The sequence below is a fragment of the Camelus ferus genome, chromosome 15 (genome assembly GCF_009834535.1).
Source record: "Camelus ferus isolate YT-003-E chromosome 15, BCGSAC_Cfer_1.0, whole genome shotgun sequence".
NCBI classification, from domain to species: Eukaryota; Metazoa; Chordata; class Mammalia; order Artiodactyla; family Camelidae; genus Camelus; species Camelus ferus.
In genome coordinates this window covers 16235375-16254351 of record NC_045710.1, presented here as the reverse complement: position 1 = coordinate 16254351, position 18977 = coordinate 16235375, and the positions used below count along the sequence as shown (strand labels likewise).

The 18977-nt window shown below is 32.5% G+C and overlaps 1 protein-coding gene across 4 annotated transcripts in view; it reads left to right on the top strand.

The window, feature by feature from the left end:
* The window catches only part of ATAD2B (ATPase family AAA domain containing 2B), a 150296-nt gene that overhangs the window by 90469 nt on the left and 40850 nt on the right, over nt 1-18977 (top strand). For 3 of the 4 annotated variants that reach the window (XR_004326171.1, XM_032497106.1, XM_006192713.3), the window contains 3 exons: nt 6116-6301; nt 16072-16207; nt 18189-18385. Coding sequence is in view for 3 of the 4 variants with exons in the window: in XM_032497106.1 (XP_032352997.1) it covers nt 6116-6301; nt 16072-16207; nt 18189-18385 (519 nt within the window). In the remaining variant the exon portion in view is untranslated. The remainder of the gene's footprint in view (nt 1-6115; nt 6302-16071; nt 16208-18188; nt 18386-18977) is intronic. The other variant, XM_032497105.1, reaches the window with a different exon arrangement.

Below are 18977 nucleotides of genomic sequence, written 5' to 3'. Positions count from 1 at the left end.
TACAATTTGGAATTTTTTTTCCCTTTTACATGTATATTTGACAGTATCAAGCAAACTGAAAGATAAAATCACTTTGAAAGAGGAACATTTTCAAAGTGAAGAGGGTATTCAGTCTATAGTTATCCTTTATGCCTAATATGTATATATATTCATAAAGACAATACTGGCTTAATGTTAGGTAAGGAAATATTTAAGAAGCATTGTCGTAAATTATATGTTGATGTTAATGGGATCTTGGGATTTTTTTTCCTGAATCCTACTTGACATCATTGGCTAAATGTGAATTCTCACTGCGTATTCTTTGGTCTCTTCCACATTTCTTGATTTTACTACTTTTTTTGTTGTGTTGTTGGGGAGGGTGAGAGCAGTGTCACTTGGCAGTGGAAAATAACAAAAACCCACCATTTATTGTCTTCATTTGTACTACATTGCATCTAGTATGTCAAGACATCTCGTCTTCTCTGATTTCACATCTGAGCTTCTGAGTTAGAAGAAGGGCTTATTCTTGAGTGACCACCATGTGGATGTCCATTCTATGCAGGCACAGAGTCAGAATTTTGTAGTTCTGGTAGCTGAAGCTCTAACTTCCTCTGAATACTGACCAGAGATCAGATAAACTGTCCAGGTTAATCCCTGAGTGTTTGTATTTTAAGTGTGTATTTACAATTATTTTATGTTCAAAAACATAATACTGTCTCTCTTAAAAAATTCTTTAAAAAGAGGCTATTATATAATAAAACTTAAGACTTTTTTTCTTTACTTGTAGCCATTGGCAGGCTTGGTGTAAGTAGGTATAAAAGTCCTAGGGAAGAGAGTGCACAATTCAGGTGCTGAGATGCTGAAAAGATAAAAAACCCCTTCTCTCTATTCTTCTGTTCTAGATTTCCTTTCTTTTCTTCCCTTTTGTTTTACTTCTCTTGGTAGCTAGCCTTTCCAGGATTATCTCTAAATAGATGTGGAATCTAAAGGTTTGGTCTGTGGCAAGTTTTTCTTCTGTGATTGTCTCTTTTCCTCTGCCTCTAAGATAATACAAATTAAATTGGGTTTATTTAATAGTGTAACAGAAACACAAAGGGTAGCTTTAAAGTAAAGAAGTCTTAAATCACCTTTAAAGACCTGTGTTTATATATGTGATAAGATGGAAAGAGGGGAAGAGCCTTACTTGATATTTGTTTATACCCTGGGAACCATGTTTAATTCTGTATCTGTTGTTTAAAACATCCACACACAAACAAATATATAACAAAACTTCCTTTTCTTCTTCTGACTGCCTCAGCTATTGATTAATGTCATTTGGATGAAAAATGGTAGAGGAGTTAGTGTCTGCTGCAGGGTTTTATCATTGTTTCTTAAGATTTAATGAGCATAAGAATCTCCTGGGGGTGCTTATTACAATTTCTGATTCTCTGGCTTCACACCCAGAGATTCTGATTCATTAAATTTGGGATGAGCACAGGAGTCTGCACTTTAAGCATGCAACCTGGTTAGTACTGTTCTTGGTCTTCAGTAGATCACACTTTGAGATACAGTATTTTACCTGATCACAGGACTCTAGTTCGACATACATAACTGAAACAGTTGGCCAGAGTTCATAAAGTAACTGTGTGTGTATGTGTGTGTGCATGTAAGTCTGTATGTTAGTGGGTATTTCATAGTCTCCCAAAGGCTCTGGAAGGAGAATGGAAAACCCTGGTATAGTCTGAAAGATTTATGGTTGTCCCACTACCTTCACAAGTAATTATGGAGCCTTACAAGACTAGAAACATTAGTATCTATATATAGTAGAAGACTTACTGTATTAACATACTTAAAAAAAAAAGCAGCAACATCTTTGATTCCCCTTTCTGACATTTTCACCTGTTTTTTGTCTCACATTATTTCTACTAATTTGGGAAAAAAGGGATTGATGACTTTATTATATATCTTCATTAGTACAAAAATATGGTTGAATTGATAAATTTATATATGGTCTGTCAGAAGCTTGGAGTTTGGGTACTGTATAGTATTATGGGTAATTTCGAATGGTCAATAAGGTCTTGGGGTGAAAATTTTAGTATTTTTCTTTCCCTGGAAAGAAATTATATCTGGAAATTCTCAGGGGAAATCTGTATTAGTTAAGTAGCATTAAGGAATTAATATACTTACCTATGTGTATACTTTGGATGCTCTTGTATTTGTGTATAAGGATTTCTGGATATTTCCATAGCAGTTTATGTATACTTTGGACACTCTTGTGTTTGTGCACATGGGTACACATCTGTGTTTTACCATACCTACTTTTTTTTTTTTTTTTGATTTGTAAACAAGTTAAATTGTCCTGGTCCAAAGTGTATCACATTTACTGAAATTATTGAAGTTTTTAGCAATGAAAATATCAGAAAAGGAATTGGGTGATTTAATTTTCAGTAAGTGTTGATTTATGTGCATCCTTTGTTCAGAAACTCTAGTATAGCTGTGTTTTGTAGCATACTGATTTTATTTGCTTGTAAAGAAATTGGGCATTTTATTTCTTGAATCCTTATCTTCAGATCCCAAACAGTGCCTTCTTTCACAGAGATGCTCAGTAAATCTTAGATAAATGGAACATAAATGGAGTAAGTGACATTATGGAATAAAGTTATCAGTAATGCAGATATAGTATTTATTTTAATATTTTGATAGCATGATTTAAAAGTTTATTAAAATAAACTTATTTAAATAGTGCTTTTTAATTTTTATAAAATTTGAGAATATTTTAGCTCCCAAGATATTTATTTTATCTATATTTTATATAATTTTAGCACATTCATAATACTGTAACATGATCAAGACAAATTCTTGAAGTTTATTGATGACAAAATGTTGTTTTTCTCTTTTTTATATAGCTCCTTTTAGGAGGGTGAAAGCTGTACTGGCTTGGAGCTTTTTACTTCATTCACATTTGTATTTAAGTTGATTCTAGTTTTCAGTTTCTAACGAAAATGGCTTGTTATGGGCTATATATTCTTAACAAAAATACAGTAAATTTTCACACACTGAACATTTTAATTTGGCGTCTAAAATATTGATTTGAAATTTAGCTTTTGAGATAAGAACTTTTATAAATACAGCTGCAATTTATATTATCAGTACTTCCTTGCATGGATGCTTCTAATTTCAATGGCCTGATTTTTGCCTTTCATGTCTTTAATATTCAGAGAAAATAGTTTTTGATTTTTTTAATCAAGAAACTTTAAAAAAAGTTATATAAAGGGACTATGATGTCTGGGGCAAGAAGAGGCCAGAAGTATATTGTTTAAAGAATTAAAATGAACAGTTCACATACACTGGTGTTTGTTCATTTTACTTGTGCAAGAGTGCTGGTCATGTCAGAGGTATTTTGAAACGGTTGGTTCAGTAATTTGGCCTACTGTCTTTTTTTCTCTATAACAGTTTTTCTGTTTTCTACTACACCTTGCACATCCACCAATCCAAGACACCCTGTAGGTGAGTATTTTTCTAGTTATCAAATGGCATCACTTGTTCCCAAGACAGTTGCCGCTTCACTAAAACTAGGCTTTATTTTTCTTCTATGAAATATCTGGTTAATTGATTTCACAGAGTGTTATTCCACAACTTCAAAAGTTACCAGCAAACTGCTAAAGATCTGGTTTTATTTTATAGAAAAATCACAATAGGATTAAATCTTTTTCTGAATTTTTAAATACTATTCTCAGACTCTATTCTTTTTGAAATTTCATTACAAAAACAATTATTTTTAAAGAAAATATTAAAGTTTATTTTAGTATTTGGAGGTACCATGGAGTAAGGAATTAAAAAGGAAACTTGTTTTAGTAGTGCTTTTAAATTTTTCTAGAAATAAAGGATGTTTTTCCTTTAAAGGCTTAGGAGAGAAATTTTGGAAATATTTGGAGGATATTGGTATTGCGTATAGTTACATTAATTTTCAATCTATGTAATTATATATCCATGGGCCAGAAAGCCTGAGCCTTTTAATTTTTCTATATTTGTCTTAGACTTTTTTCCTGTTTTTATCCCTTCTAAGTTTTTCAATATAATTTCAAAAATTCTGTTAATTCAAATATTTTCCTAAAGTCTTTGGAAATAAAACGGTCAATAGTGTGATGTTCAATTTGCTGATTTTGAGAAGATTGAATGAAGAGAGTGAAAAAATAGAAAAAAAGCCTCAACTCTTTTAGAGTCGGTGATGCTTGTACATCTAGGGCAGCCTTGCAGATAAGTTTAAAACACCTACAGTAATGCATTATTTACCTTCTGGCACTGTAAAGTTTTTTATTATCACTTAACCATCTGTTGCTTTGCCCATATTCTTTGATACTTGTTAGCAGCTAGATGTTCTCAACACGTACTCCTAGAAAACCTAACCTACAAATAGTAGAATGCAAGGCAAAATTTAATTTTTTCAAAAAGGCATGTTTCTCATCTCTCCCTGGGCATGTGGTAACTTGCATGGCTGAATTAGTTAGGTAGTTTTGCGGTGTTTCCCAGTAAGCTATGTAGCTTATTAGTCTTTTTCATATAATTACCTTGCTCTCCCTTCTGACTTCCCCTATTTTTACCAGTACAGAATGGAGCTGGAAAGCAACAGTAGGCATTGGTCACTGTCTTCCACATACCAAATGCCTGATTTGGGTGGCTTGTGATTTTTTTATTTTTGAAATCAAATGCCTCTCTTGCCTTTGTGCTCCTGTGTGGTTCCTTCCTTTGCCAATATTTATGCTTGTTTTTCTCTTATGAGTATTCTACAAAATATTCTACAAGAACTTTGGAAAACAGTAATTCTTGAATTTTCAGGATCCTGGATAAGAGAGTTCATGTTTGCAGAAAAGGTTAAAATTTGAGAGTCCTGAAGGAGTTGTACTGTACAACTGTTCTGGATTGGTGGATATGCAAATATTAAAGGAAGGGAAGGAGCAAATATTTTGATGTGAATGATCATAATGTCTACATTTCCAATTTGGGGGGAAATTTTATTTGAGCATCTTTCATTTGACTTACTATTAAATTGGCCATACATTTTATTTTACACAGGAGATTTAAAGCTGTAGAAAGTATAGTATTTTAAAAATTCATGGAAGTGGTAGACTTACTTATTAAAGAAAACAATCCTTTTGAATCTTAGGAGGAATGTTTCTAATAATCCTAATCATTTAAAAGATTAATTCTTTTTTCTGTATTTTGCATATTACATAGGTTAATTGAATACGTTTAAAATAGTAGACAATTTTAGGAGTAGAATTCTCAAATTACATTGAAGAAAGATTTTTACACTTATTCTTACACTTGTTAAAAGTACTGCAGAGATGTCATATTAACCTGTGAGAATTTGTTGATGGGTTATTGAGCAGTTGTTGGCTTTTATGTAAAGGGCAGCAGTTCTGTTTGGCAGCTTAATAGCCAACCTGGTCTTCATTGGCATGTGTTGGCAGACTGTGACTGAAGCTATAGTTACAATTCTTTTGAACACCTGAGGAAACTTTAAATTTTGTATTTTCTGAAGTGAGAGTGTCTCATAGCTTTTTGCTAATTCATTTTTTGCTCTTTAAAGATTAAGGGTATTTTGTGACTGTTTTATAGAAGATTGAATTAAGGTAATAGGAGCTAAACAAGTGGTCAGCAGGTAGTTCATTAATTTTAAGCCCTAGGGTGGTACATCTTGATTAAAATACTTCATTCGTATGTTGAGTGATTTTAGGCATTGTGCAGGAACATGTAAACTATGTCTTCCTTTTCTTCTTTGTGCTTACTGATAGTCACTCTGACGTGGGTGACATACAGGTGCATGCTTATCTCTTAATTTGCAGCATATTTTGTAGTGGTGTTTTGCTTTAATATTTACATGATATATAAGTGGAGCAATTTGATGCCTTTATACTATTAATATATACTGAATAGAAATAATAAAATAACAAAACATATTCCTTTTTTTAGGTGGGATAAGGATAGATAGAAGCTGTATGTAAGTCTTGTGTGTAAAATCTTGAACAACTTAAATATCAGAGCTGAAAATAATTACAGTAACAGGCCTGACACATTTTATGTATTTGGGAGTTACTGTGTAGACTTTAGAATAATATCTATTTAAATTTTTAATGCTAGTTCTTTCCTTAATTAGATTTTTCGTGAAGCTCGAAGAACAGTACCTAGTATTGTTTATATGCCTCACATTGGTGATTGGTGGGAAGCTGTCAGTGAAACTGTGAGAGCAACTTTTCTGACTTTGCTGCAAGATATACCATCATTTTCACCCATATTTTTATTGTCTACCTCTGAAACTATGTACAGTGAACTGCCTGAAGAGGTAAGAACTGATGAAATATTTATCTTTTTTTATTATATTGTTTTAAAATAGCTGACCTTATAAATTTGACACATTTTAGTTATTATAAAATCAATACTGTCAAGGTTCATGCCTTGGTTGTACCACTTATTAGCTATGTGACTTTAGTTAATGTTTTAAATTTCAGTTTCTTTTTTGATATATATTTTGATGTATTCCTCATGTTGTGAGTACTGAGAGAATTCTTGCTTTGACTGGACCCCAACGTATGTACAGTACCTACTAATATGATCTTAGCCGTATTATCGTCAGTTCTAACTATCCTCATTCTTACCATTTGTTAGATTATTTGGTGGGATTTGACCTTTCAGCTCTTTCATTGGTAACATCATGTTAAGTTGAATATTATTATGACTGTGCATATTTTTCAAATCTATTATTTAGCTTTTGAATTCAAATCTAACTCATTTAATTAGTAGAATCTGAGGTAAAAATCGCAGTTGTTTCTGAAAAAATTAGTAGATCAGCTCATATGAATGAAATTGGTTTTTTAAAAATTATTTTAACATTCTGTGCTTACTAGGTTTTGAAATAATCTCCTTTAGAAATGCTTACAAGTAATTTGCCCAGGCAACACAGTTCTTATAAAAAGATTTACATATTTCAGATGCTATAATATAAATCTTGATTATGTAGAATGTTATAATTCAGATGTTTGTTTACCAGGCTTTTTCATTCTGTTTCAGTGTTTGTTATCTGTCTTGCTAAAGATCTGTACAACTTACTACTCTTGTAAGAAAAGTATATTAAATGTAGAATAGTTCTTTTCTGTTATTCAGAGTCTGGTATTATTTGGAGACCATTAATCAGAAATTTTTTTTTAATCACAGGGGCAGTAAAGTTTAGTGGAAAGACATATGTAGTAAGAGTCAGGAAAACCATGGTACTGACTTATATGTCTTTTGATCTTGGGTAAATGTTTGAACCTAGAATAGCCTCAGTTTCTTCATCTACAAAATGTGGATAATAACAGACTGGCTTGTTGGTGCAAGGCAATATATGTGAATTTATTTTGGAAATCACAGAGCTATAAAATGTTTGGTATTATATTAGTATTATAAAGTACGATTGCACTTGAAATTAATTTAGAAGAATAGACTGAACCTGGACATTACCTAGGAGCCACTTTTTAAAATTAGATCTTCACTGTTAACTAATTTTATTATAATTTTATAAAATATAAAGAAAAACCGGAATAATTAAGGGTTTTAGTTAGGAATATATACTTACCTGAATTTTCCTTATATTGTTTGAAAAATGTATAAATAAAAGTCTTAGTGAACCTGTCTTCTTCTTTTTTAAATATACTGTTAATTGAAGTATAGTCAGTTTATAATGTGTCAATTTCTGGTGTACAGCACAATGCTTCAGTCATATAGGAACATACATATATTTGTTTTCATATTTTTTCGCCCTAAGTTACTACAAGAGATTGAATATAGTTCCCTGTGCTCTACAGTATAAACCTGTGTTTATCTTGAACCTGTCTTCTTGATATGGTAGTTTTAATTTTGCTTATTCTTGTCTATTGGCATGTGTGATTTTATTGGTGGTTTAGTTTTTTAGAACTAACATTGCATCATACACATTTTCAATGTTGTCATAATTTTTAGTGGATTAAAAAAGCCTACTAGTTAGTAGGCTTTTAAAATTATTTGTTTACCAGTACCCTTAATTAGTAGCTAAAATATTAGAAATACATTAGCATTGAATCCTGAAATTTCAGCACCCCCCTTCCCACTTTTGTCTTCTGTATTCTTTGCCCTTATTAATCAAGCAGTCACTTAAGTTATCATGGATATTCACATCTGTAGGGTGAAGATTATGAGAATTTTCTCAGACTACTGATTACATAATATGTTTTCCACTAATTTTTTAGAAAGCCTCCTCTGCCCCCAAGCCTTTCATTTTAATTTCAGCTTTGCCATTAGAATATTGCTTTATTTAGGTCACAAACTGAGATAGTGGTGAATTATACTTAGCATATACTGATAAATATTTAGTGAATGAATAAAGAGCACGGAGAATTGCAGACCAAGTAACTGTAGGTTAGCAAGGTGCCAGCTCTATGGAAGTAATGAAGTAGACAGTGGGTAGCAAAAAACTAAGTGATTCTAGAAGAAAGAAATGATTAGTTACTACAGCGTATTTAAGAAAATACACTGGTAGGTTAGAATAACAGTAAGATCCAGATTTTAGCCTACTGAATAGGCAAATATAATTCATGGACAAACACAGACACAACATAGACAACATAAAAAAATACAAGCCTTTATCATAGCCTTTCTTCATGGGTTGGAAACTATCTAAATGTCCTATAATAGGGGACTGATTAGGTCACAGTAGAGTTATTCCATGAAACACAGGACTATTAAAAAAATACTGATGTAGAAAACATTTAATGTCATGAAAAGATGTTTGAATGTTTTTTTAATATATATATAAAACCATTTATATGTAACTATTAATAGAGATATTAAATAGTAATTATTTCTGAGTCTTAAGATTATAGTAATTTTTGTTTTCTTACCTGTTTTTTAAGTCTTCTATAATAAATGCTACTATTTTCATCAGAAAATAAACTCATTCAGAGATGAAAAGTTATTCTCTACTCAGTTTTTAAAAACAAACAAAGCCAAAAATGAATTAGTCATCATGAGACTGTTATTTTATTAAGGCTATAAAAATGTCTTCTTTTTGTGGGGTGAAGTGATTATCTCATTTTTTAGAGTTAAAGAATTCTCTCATAAATGTGCCTCTGTATTTCTCTCTGTCTCTTCTATTCCAGTTGTACTCGAAATAAGACAGTACGTTGGAATATTGAGAAAAACATCAGAACTTCTATTCATTTTAATTTTTTGTATTAAATATTTTATGTATAATGTTTTATAATAGAAATAGTAGTATTAGTAGAATAGTATGTTTAAATAAATATGCATATACTGGAGGGAATATTTTCAAATTTTTTACTGATGAGGTGTTTGATGAAAAAAAAATTGGAAGTCATTGCTCTAGACTCCCTGTTTTCAAAGTATGGTCCAATGATCCTTGTGAGCCCTATAAGACTTTCGGAGGTTGGTCTCACTTCTATTTTTTTTTTCCCTCAACAGTGTATCTTCTTGAATATGAGTTTTTATACGTCAGTCAGAACAACATTATTGTAACAGGTTGAATGCAGAAGCAGAAAATGAGAATCCAGTTGTTTTTCCTTAAGCCAGACATTAAAGAGATTTGAAGACATGGAAAACAATGCCACTTTTCTCACTAAATTTTATTTTATATATATTTTATATTTTAGAAAAATAGATCTTTCAAAAGAACATATTTTGGAAAAATAGATCTTTCAGAAGAATGTATTTTTAAATGTTAACATGTAATGAGCTTTAAGTGAATATGTAATTCGGAAAGTTCTTAGTTTTAATTTTTAATATTTAAATATTGACAGGTATAACCCACATAAACAAAAGCTCTTTTAGGTTCTTGAGTAATTTTTAAGAGTTTAGTAAGGTCCTGAGATCAAAATGTTTGAGAATTTTTGACCTAGACCATGAGCTCTTTGAGAGTATGGAACTGTCTTACTGCCCTTTACTTTCCTGACACACTGGAATTGCTTAGTGAATGTTTGCTGTATGAAAAAAAGGAAGTAACCATTGAATCACCACATAGGCTTTAGATAACTCGTGCCCAATGTCATTCCTTTTTTTTTTTTTTGTAACATTTTAGTTTAAGTAAAATCTACTTCTGTGGACTCTAAAGACTTTTTCTGAGAATAGTTGAAGAATTTTACTTGAGATATATGAGAATTGCAAAAGTTATTTCTCTTCAGGAGAATTACAAAAAAGGTTAAACATTAAAAAGAGACTTTTAAACAAGAAAGCATATAGAAGTAGAAATATTTGGAAAAGGAAAGCAGATTTTGGTCAGAAAGAATTGCACTTAAATTCCTGTAGAGATTCACAGTGTGTACTTTGGTATTAAATTATTGTGGGCAGGCTCAGAATGATATAATTCAGTATATTGGAAATGAATTTTAAAGAAATACCTCCTCAGCTACACTGATGAAAGTAAAGATTTCATACAGCATTTTGTCATCTCAGTATTTGGTGTCATTTTGTGTTTCTCAGTTTATGGTGGAACCTAGGAAGTAAAAACCAGTAACAAGTAGAAACATCAGGTAGGGGCATTGAAAACTCAGTTGAATGATCATATGTACAAGAGAAATATCTTAGTGTTAATATTTTGGTTGTAGAACAATATTACGATTCTTAAAATTTAAGAGGAAGGCATGCCTCCCAAGTTGGTTTTTTTTTAATTAAAAAAAGGGTTGTAAATGAACATGAATTATACTATTTTAAGGTATGTAAAATGTTAATTTTTATTTTTAATAGATTGTATACCTGTTTTGTTTTGAGGAAAGAAAATTTTATTTATGAAAACCATCTTAGGCTCTTTTCTGACCTGATTTTCCACATCTTTTCTCTTTGAGATTTTGAGTTTTTAAACCATTAATTTTCCCCGTTTCAGAGGTTGCATAAACTCTACCTTCAAAACTGGAAACTAACAACTCTAACATTTTATTAAATAAGGTAAAACAAGAAGATTTGCTAATGAAAGAATTGCTGCTGTTTATGTAGCTGTGTGCCAGGCACTGTATAGGCTAATAATATATATTAACTAACTAAGTTTTTAACTGTCCAGTGAGAAAAGTATTGTTTTCCCATTTGACAGATGAAGACACTGATGCCAACAGGGGGTAAAGTAACTTACCTAGGGTCTTATAGCTAGTGGTGGAGCAGGTTTGTCTGATTCCAAATTTCGTGCACCTATACTGCCCTATACTAAAACTGCAGAGAGACAGTTTCTTCATATTGTGATGCTTAGGCTGATGAGTGGTTAGGGAAATGAGGTTTTGTATTCATCAAGTTAAGATCATTGTTCATTCATCAAAAACGTATTGCCTGTTCTGTGCAGTGTAATGTACTAATAAGTCTGAATTTAAGACAGTGTCTCTTCTCTTCACTCTTCCGTTCACAGTGTCTAACTACCTAACGCAATTTCTGTATGTACACAAATCACACATAGATTTATATATATATACACACATATGAATTGCTAGTATAGTAAATTTTTGTTGAATGAAATAAAATAGGTGAAAACCTAGATAGCCACTGTTCTCTAAGAATTTAAACATTTAGAGAGAAGAGAGACTTGGAAAATATAATATAGTAGAAGTGCTGTGATAGTATAAAATATAAAAGCATGATCCATAAAAGAAAAATTTGATAAAGTGAACTTTACCAAAATTAAAACCTTTTACTCTTTAAAAGACACCATTAAGAGAATGAAAAAACAAGCCACAGACTGGGAGAAAATATTTCAAATTTGTCAAATCATGTATCTGGTAAGACTTACATCCAGATTGTATAAAGAACTCTTTCAGTGTGATAATAAGACTACATCAAATGATTTTCAAGAAGAGTGTGAATACCATTCATTGGGGAAAGGATGGTCTTTTCAACTAATGGTGCTGGGAAAGCTGGATGTTCACATACAAAAAAAAAAAAAAATTTGGACCCTTAACTTACACATATGCAAAAAACTAACTCAAAATGGATTGTAAGACCTAAAACTATAAAACTCTTAGAGAAGGACATAAGGGGAAATCTCCATGACATTGGATTTGGCAATAATTTCTTGGATATGACAACAGTTATACAGGTAACAAAGGAAAGAATAGATAAATTAGACTTCATCAAAATTAAAAACTTTTGTATATTAAAGGGGTACTATTGACAGAGTGAAAAGACAACCCACTGAATGGGATAAAGTATTTGCAAATCACATATTTTATAAGGGATTGATACCCAGAGTATATAAAGAACTCCTACAACTCAACAACAACAAAAAACCCCCAAACAACCAATTTAGAAATGGACAAAGTACTTGAATAGATTTTTCTCCACAGGAGATGCTAAAATGGCAGTAAAGCACATGAAAAGATACTGAACATCACTAATCATTAGGGAACTACAAATCAAAACCACATTGAGATACTACTTTATACTCAATAGGATTACTGTTGTCATAAAAACAGAAAATAAGGTGTTAGTCAAGATATGAAGAAATTGGAACCCTTCTGCATTGCTGGTGGGAATGTAAAATTGTGCAGCCTCTGTTGAAAATAAGTGTATTTTGCTGATTCTTTAAAGAATTAAGCAAAATTACTATGTGATCCAGCAGTTGCACTTCTGGGTATGTACCCAAAGAATTGCAAGTAGGGATTCAAACATATTTGTATACTCATGTTCATGGCAGCATTATTCACAATAGCCAACATATAGAAACAATATAGGTATACGTCAACCGATGAACCGATAAGCATAGTGTGGGACATACATACAATGTAAATTGTTTAGCTTTAAAAAGGAAGGAAATTTTGACATATTCTACAACTTGAGTAACTACAACATGGGTTAGCCTGAGGACTGTATACTAAATGATATGAGCCAGTTACAAAAGGACAAATATGATTCCTCTTATACAAGATTCGTAAGAGTAGTCAGATTCATGGAGACAGAAAGTAGAATGGTGGTTGACACGGGTTGGGGCAAGGGAGAGTATGAGGAGTTAGTGTTTAATGGGTAGAATTTCAGTTGGGAAGGATGAAATGGTTCTGGAAGTAGATAGGTAGTGATAATTGCATAACAATGTGAGTATACTTAATGCTACAGACAGTACAGTTTAAAACTGTTAAAATGGCAAATTGTTATGACTGTTTTACCACAACTGAATTTAAAAAGAAAACTACAATTTAAAAATGGGCTAAGGATTTAATAGACGTTTTATCAAGGAGTATTTATATTCTCGGGCTAATAAACATGAGAAAAGATACCAAGTATAATTAGTCATTAAGGAATGAGATACCACTACACATCCACTAGGATAGCTGTAATCACAAAGACAGACAATACCAAGTGTTGACAAGAATGTAGAGAAACTTGAATCCTTGTATACTGCTGGTGGAATTGTAAAATGATGTAGCCACTTTGGAAAAGTTGGCAGTTCTTAAAATGTTAGACATAAACTTGTGATGTGACTCAGCATTTCTACTCCTAGGTAACTACACCAGGGAAATATAAACATATGTTTATATGAAGATTTGTATGTGAAAGTTCCTACTGGTATTATTCATCATAGTGGAAACAACCCAAGTATTAATTGGTGATTGGTGAAACAAAATGTTGTATGTATACATAGAGTGAAATATTATTCAGCAATAAGTGGAATGAACTACTGATACATTCTACAGTGTGAATGATCTTCAGTTTTTTATGGTAAAAGTGAGAGAAGCCATACACAAAAGACTAATTGTTCTCAATATATGCAATTTCTAGAGGGGACGAATCTCTAGACACAGAAACCAAATCAGTTGTTGTTGGCTTGGAGTGTGAGTGTGGATTGACTGCAGATGGGCACAAGGGAACTTTTTGGAGGTAGTGAAAATATTCTAAAACTGATTTGTGGTGGTTGCCCAACTGAATTAATTTACTAAAAATGATTGAACTTAAAAAAAGTTTAACGAGAGATAGTAGAAGGTATGTCTAAATTTATCTGGGAAAGTCAGAGCAGCACCCGGAAAGCATCAGCTTAAGCGGAGAGTTAAAAAACTTTTGAGAAAGGAGTGAATAGCATATATAAAGACCATTATGAACCAGTGTGAAAGAGAATGTGATTTGCTCAGGGAATTACACGAGGCTTTACTTGTTGGAGCATGAAGTTTGAGGCTGGGTATGTCAGAAAATTAAGTTAGGGGTAAATTTAAAGAAAAATAAGCTGTTAGTAATAACCTGGCAAGAAGATCAGGAGATTATTGTAGACTTGCTCTTGGTATGTTTTTGTATTCACAAAGTTCAACACAATGTTAAAAATGATCAGATGGAAGAATATTTGAAACTGAAATTAAATGTTTTGCTACCCTTGAACAAAATCCTGGTACTTCTGTGGTACTGCATTCTGTTTATTTTTCAAGACCCAGTTAATGTTGGCATTTTCTGCTATATCTAATGTCTCTTCACCCCAGCCCTTTGCATGTTTCACTACCTCTGTTATTAACGCTTCTGGTAAGGTACAATGCTTTCTTATGAGATTTAAGATCCTTGACAGCAGGAAGTAAGCATATTTCCTTCAAGTTTATAACTGCAGTGTCTGGCATGATATTTGGCACATAATGGGTATTTAGTGGTAAATTTACTTGCCAGAACTTTCAAATAAAGGCCAGCAAAGTATAGATCAAAGGGTTGGAGTGAATTATACATGAAGGTATACCACTTCAAAAGAAAAAACGGAAAGTCACAAGGTGAAATTTTATATAAGCTCTTAAAGGATTTCATTTTGAGTTTTGAGGTAAATAATTTCCTATCCAAATGATGAATTCTGATGGCTGCTTTTCATTCATTGATTGTTTCTTCTCTATCTTAGAATTTTAGAGCTGGCAAAGGCCTTTAGTGCTTATAAAATCTAGTCATCTCTCTTTATTCACTTTGTGACTTTAAGCCAGGTAGTTAAACCTTTCCAAGCCCAAGTTTTCTCATCTGTAAAATGAGAAACTCCTATGTACCTTATTGTTACAAAGATAGATTAAAATAATATTTAAGAAATTCTTCAATTCAGTGAGTAGTTAGACATGAAAAATTGAATGGATTATCCAAAGTTTGCCAGAAATATGTGCCTAAATTTGGACTAGCATCTGATGTCTTGAATTTTAATTGTCTTTCCACACTGTCATTGTTGGTACTTCCTTCCATATTTAGTGACCTTGTCCTTTTTTTTTTTTTTTTTTTTTTTTTTGCAGTTTCCAATTTGATGTGGGCTGGGGAACAAAAATCACAAGCTTTACTCATTCAGTACATGTTTATATAGCATAACTATGTACTAGGCGCTGTGGTAGGTGTAGGAAAACACAAATTCTCTTCTCAGGTAGTTTTGTGTCTAGAGATAGGAAACAGACCTTCTCGAAACACATATAAATTAAATAAATTTTGTAGGCAAATGTGGATTTAAACAGCATGTCTTGCAAGGGGAGCATCTGAGGTCAAAGTCTTCATAGAGCAGGCAAACAAAAGAGATATGGTTGTCACTGACTGGACAAAACTGAGGGATATGAGCATGACTGGCTTATTTTGCTTGGGAGTTTTGCATAGAAGGTGGTGGTGTCATTGTGGAGCATTCTATGATGAGATCAAAGGTATAGTTTATCTGCAGTGAAACCAGGATTCCAAAGGATACAGTGGAATAGACTTGGTAGGGAAAAAGCCTGGGAAGGGAAGTTAGTGGACAGGAAATTACACAGAAACAGGGTAAGAGAAGGCAGGGTTGTTAGCATCCTCCCAGCTCTCTGTTGTAGACTCTAGGTAATTATTTTTCAGCTCTTACGCAGAAGCCTTTTGAGATTGTTGCCATCTGACTGTTAGAATCAGCTATCCTTTTTTATATTATAGTATAATTTATTAATGACTTGGGCAACTGTGTCACTCTTCCATTCTTGTTTAGTCCGTGGGGTTGAACCACTCAACAGCGTAGCCTAAGACTAGGTTAACCTTAACTCCATGTGAATGTTCAATGAACATTGAAAATGGTACCAAAGTTGAAGAAATTGTAATTTGGTATAATATGTAAGAAGCTTTTAATTCTCTAAATATTTAATGTCTTTGTGTGTGTGTGTATGTGTGTAGGTTAAATGTATCTTTAGAATACAGTACGAAGAGGTCTTGTATATTCAAAGGCCTATTGAAGAAGACAGAAGAAAATTTTTCCAAGAACTGATTCTCAATCAGGCCTCAATGGCTCCACCACGAAGGAAACACACTGGTAAAGTTCTTAAAGCCTTTAGGAAAATGGGGGTGGTTAGAGTTAAGAAATACCTTTCTTGGAGTCATTTTTTTGAAAAAAGAAAAAAAAATTTCTTTGTGGAAGTGAAGACAGTTTTTCAGGTTTTTTTTTTTTGAACTTTAGTTGGATACATGTGGAAGTGGCCATTGTGTTTACCTGGTTTGAAGACATTGGGAAGTACAGCCTCATTGTTAAAGTTTTACTAATAGGTGACTGTTAATGAAGTATTCTCCTTATCACTTCAGTCCAGATACTCTGGTAGTTTCACATTCTGAGGCTCAAAAATTCAAAGAAAAAAGACTATGAACAACAGGTGTTGTGCTGATTGCTTTCTGGGCCAGGGTGGTTTTGATGGGCCAAGAACTTCTTAGAACATTTGCCTTTTCTGGTTTATTGATTAATTTCTCAAATATTTATTGAGCACCTATTATATTAGGTATCTTATCCTAGGCACTTGGAAATCTATGATGGCTTTCTTTTAAGCATTGGAATTTTCTTGGATTTGGGCCCACAGCATTAAGAGGGGCCTCAAAATTTGTCAGATTTTAGTCCCCTGATTTAAGGACTGCAGTCTAAATCATTCAAAAGAGTTTCTTTTCCTAATCTTAAAGCTGCACAAAAGATAAGATGCCCTTGTTTAATCTTTCAGCCTCTTCTCGAAAATAACAGTTCTGTTTATTAAAAAATTTTAAGTCTCTTTTCCCTTGTTCTATTTTTTATGTTTCTTGTAGCTCTTCATTTAAAATACTAAATACATTTACCATATCTGCTAACTCTTTGCTTTTTCATATTCGTTGTACTTCTTTTTTAGTGGTTATATTACCCAATACTTTAATAAGTTTATTGTCCTTTAGTGACTTCTTTCCACATTTTCTCAGTGTTTTAAAGATGAACGCCTATCAAATGGTTATAGTTGTGGAGTTTCTTCCCCCCAGAAACTTTGGGAAAGTCAACATGGAAGTCACACCTTCTTATTATTGGTTGTTGCCTTCTGTTTTCTGTTAATCTTAATAACAGCATTTAAAGTATTTCATTATTAGAATGATTCATTTTAATAAGGTATCTTTCATGCTCCCTGTCGTACTTTAGTTCCATGGATCTGAATTTTCTGTGTTGAGGATGAACATGATTTTTTTTCTTTTTCAATTACTTCTGTTGACTTTTATTTTTCATCTTAGGGCTATTTAGAAATCAGCCAGAATACTTAGAATTTTAATCCTGAGCTTCAGTGTGATACCAGGAAAATGTTTTAAGGACTTAGAGAACATTATGATTAGGCAAGTTAATACTTTACCTTCTCAGAAGATGTTTTGTTTTATGGTAGATAGTGAATACTGTAGGTTTTATATATGGCACTTAAGACTGGGTTTTCCATCTTTTTTATGTCTTGGGATTCTTTTTTTAATTACTACTTTTTTATTTTTATTTTTATTTTTTTGCTCCCTGCAGGTGCCATTCACTATTCCTACTGTGTTGTAGTAAGAATGTGAGGGTAGGAGACTTGTCTAACATCAGAAGTCTTTTGGGAATGGGAAGGATCAAAGAATTGTTACTTGCCTATTTAACTTTCATGCATGTAAGGCACCTCATTTTGAGAAGCAGTTTTTAAACAAGGTTGACCTAAGCAAATCAGTATAGAAGTCTTTCATCTGAAGATACTTACGTTGATTTGAAATATTTCTCATAAGTTGTATGTAAATAATACCTTAAAATAAAATTATTTAAAATCATACAATTTGCCCTTTAAAGGAGTCCTGTTGTAAGTTATCTTTTAAAGTGAAACTATTCCCTAATATATTTTTGGTTTCCATTCAAATTTTTACTTGCTGGGTTTGCATGTTTCACATACATTTGGAATTCTCCTTTTTTTAAAAGGACATTTTGAGAGAGTGCCAGAAAAGTAATTGAGGTCCTGGCCCTGCTGTGCTGGAATCTTAACATTTTCTTCTATTTTCTTTAGGTCTTTGTACTATGGAAGTGCTTCCACTTGCACTACCTTCTCCACCTCGTCAATTGTCAGAATCAGAAAAAATTCGGATGGAGGACCAAGAAGAAAATACTTTAAGAGAGTTGCGGTTGTTTCTCAGGGATGTAACCAAGAGGCTGGCCACAGATAAACGCTTTAACATCTTCAGCAAACCGGTGGATATTGAAGAGGTCTTGTTTCAGTAGTGTGCAAACAGTGAAGTTGAACTGGCTAAAAGAAAAAAATGTTGACATCTTTTTTTGGAAGGAAAAAAAGCAAAGGCATGGATGAATATTACCGCTAGCCTGTAAAATTTTAATCCATGTGATAACTACCAATGTCATCAGCAAACATCTGGTGACTTTTGGATGGAAGTAGTGATGATTTGTTTATGTCTTCTTAATTAGTATTGATCTTTGTGATCTCTTACTCTTCAATTTAAGAAGAGGATTAAAAGTTACTTCAGTGAAATGTCCATACTAGACTATTTTTATTCCAGGATAAATCCTGCTTTCAAAAAGAATATTGGTATTAACCAATCAATACCAATTAATATTAACATTTCCCAGATTATGTATACCTTATCAAAAGAGGTGGCTAAGAAACCTGAAATTTGTCTTTCATATTTTGGAAATGCCTGTGGCTAAGCACATCCTATACAGCTAAAGTTATTTTTCTCTCCAAGTATTTTCTTCTGCTCCCAGTGGAAAATTTCTCACTTTCAATGTGTATTGTTTTGTGTCCTGTGGGAGCATGGTTTGTGATGATGAAAAAAAGAAATTT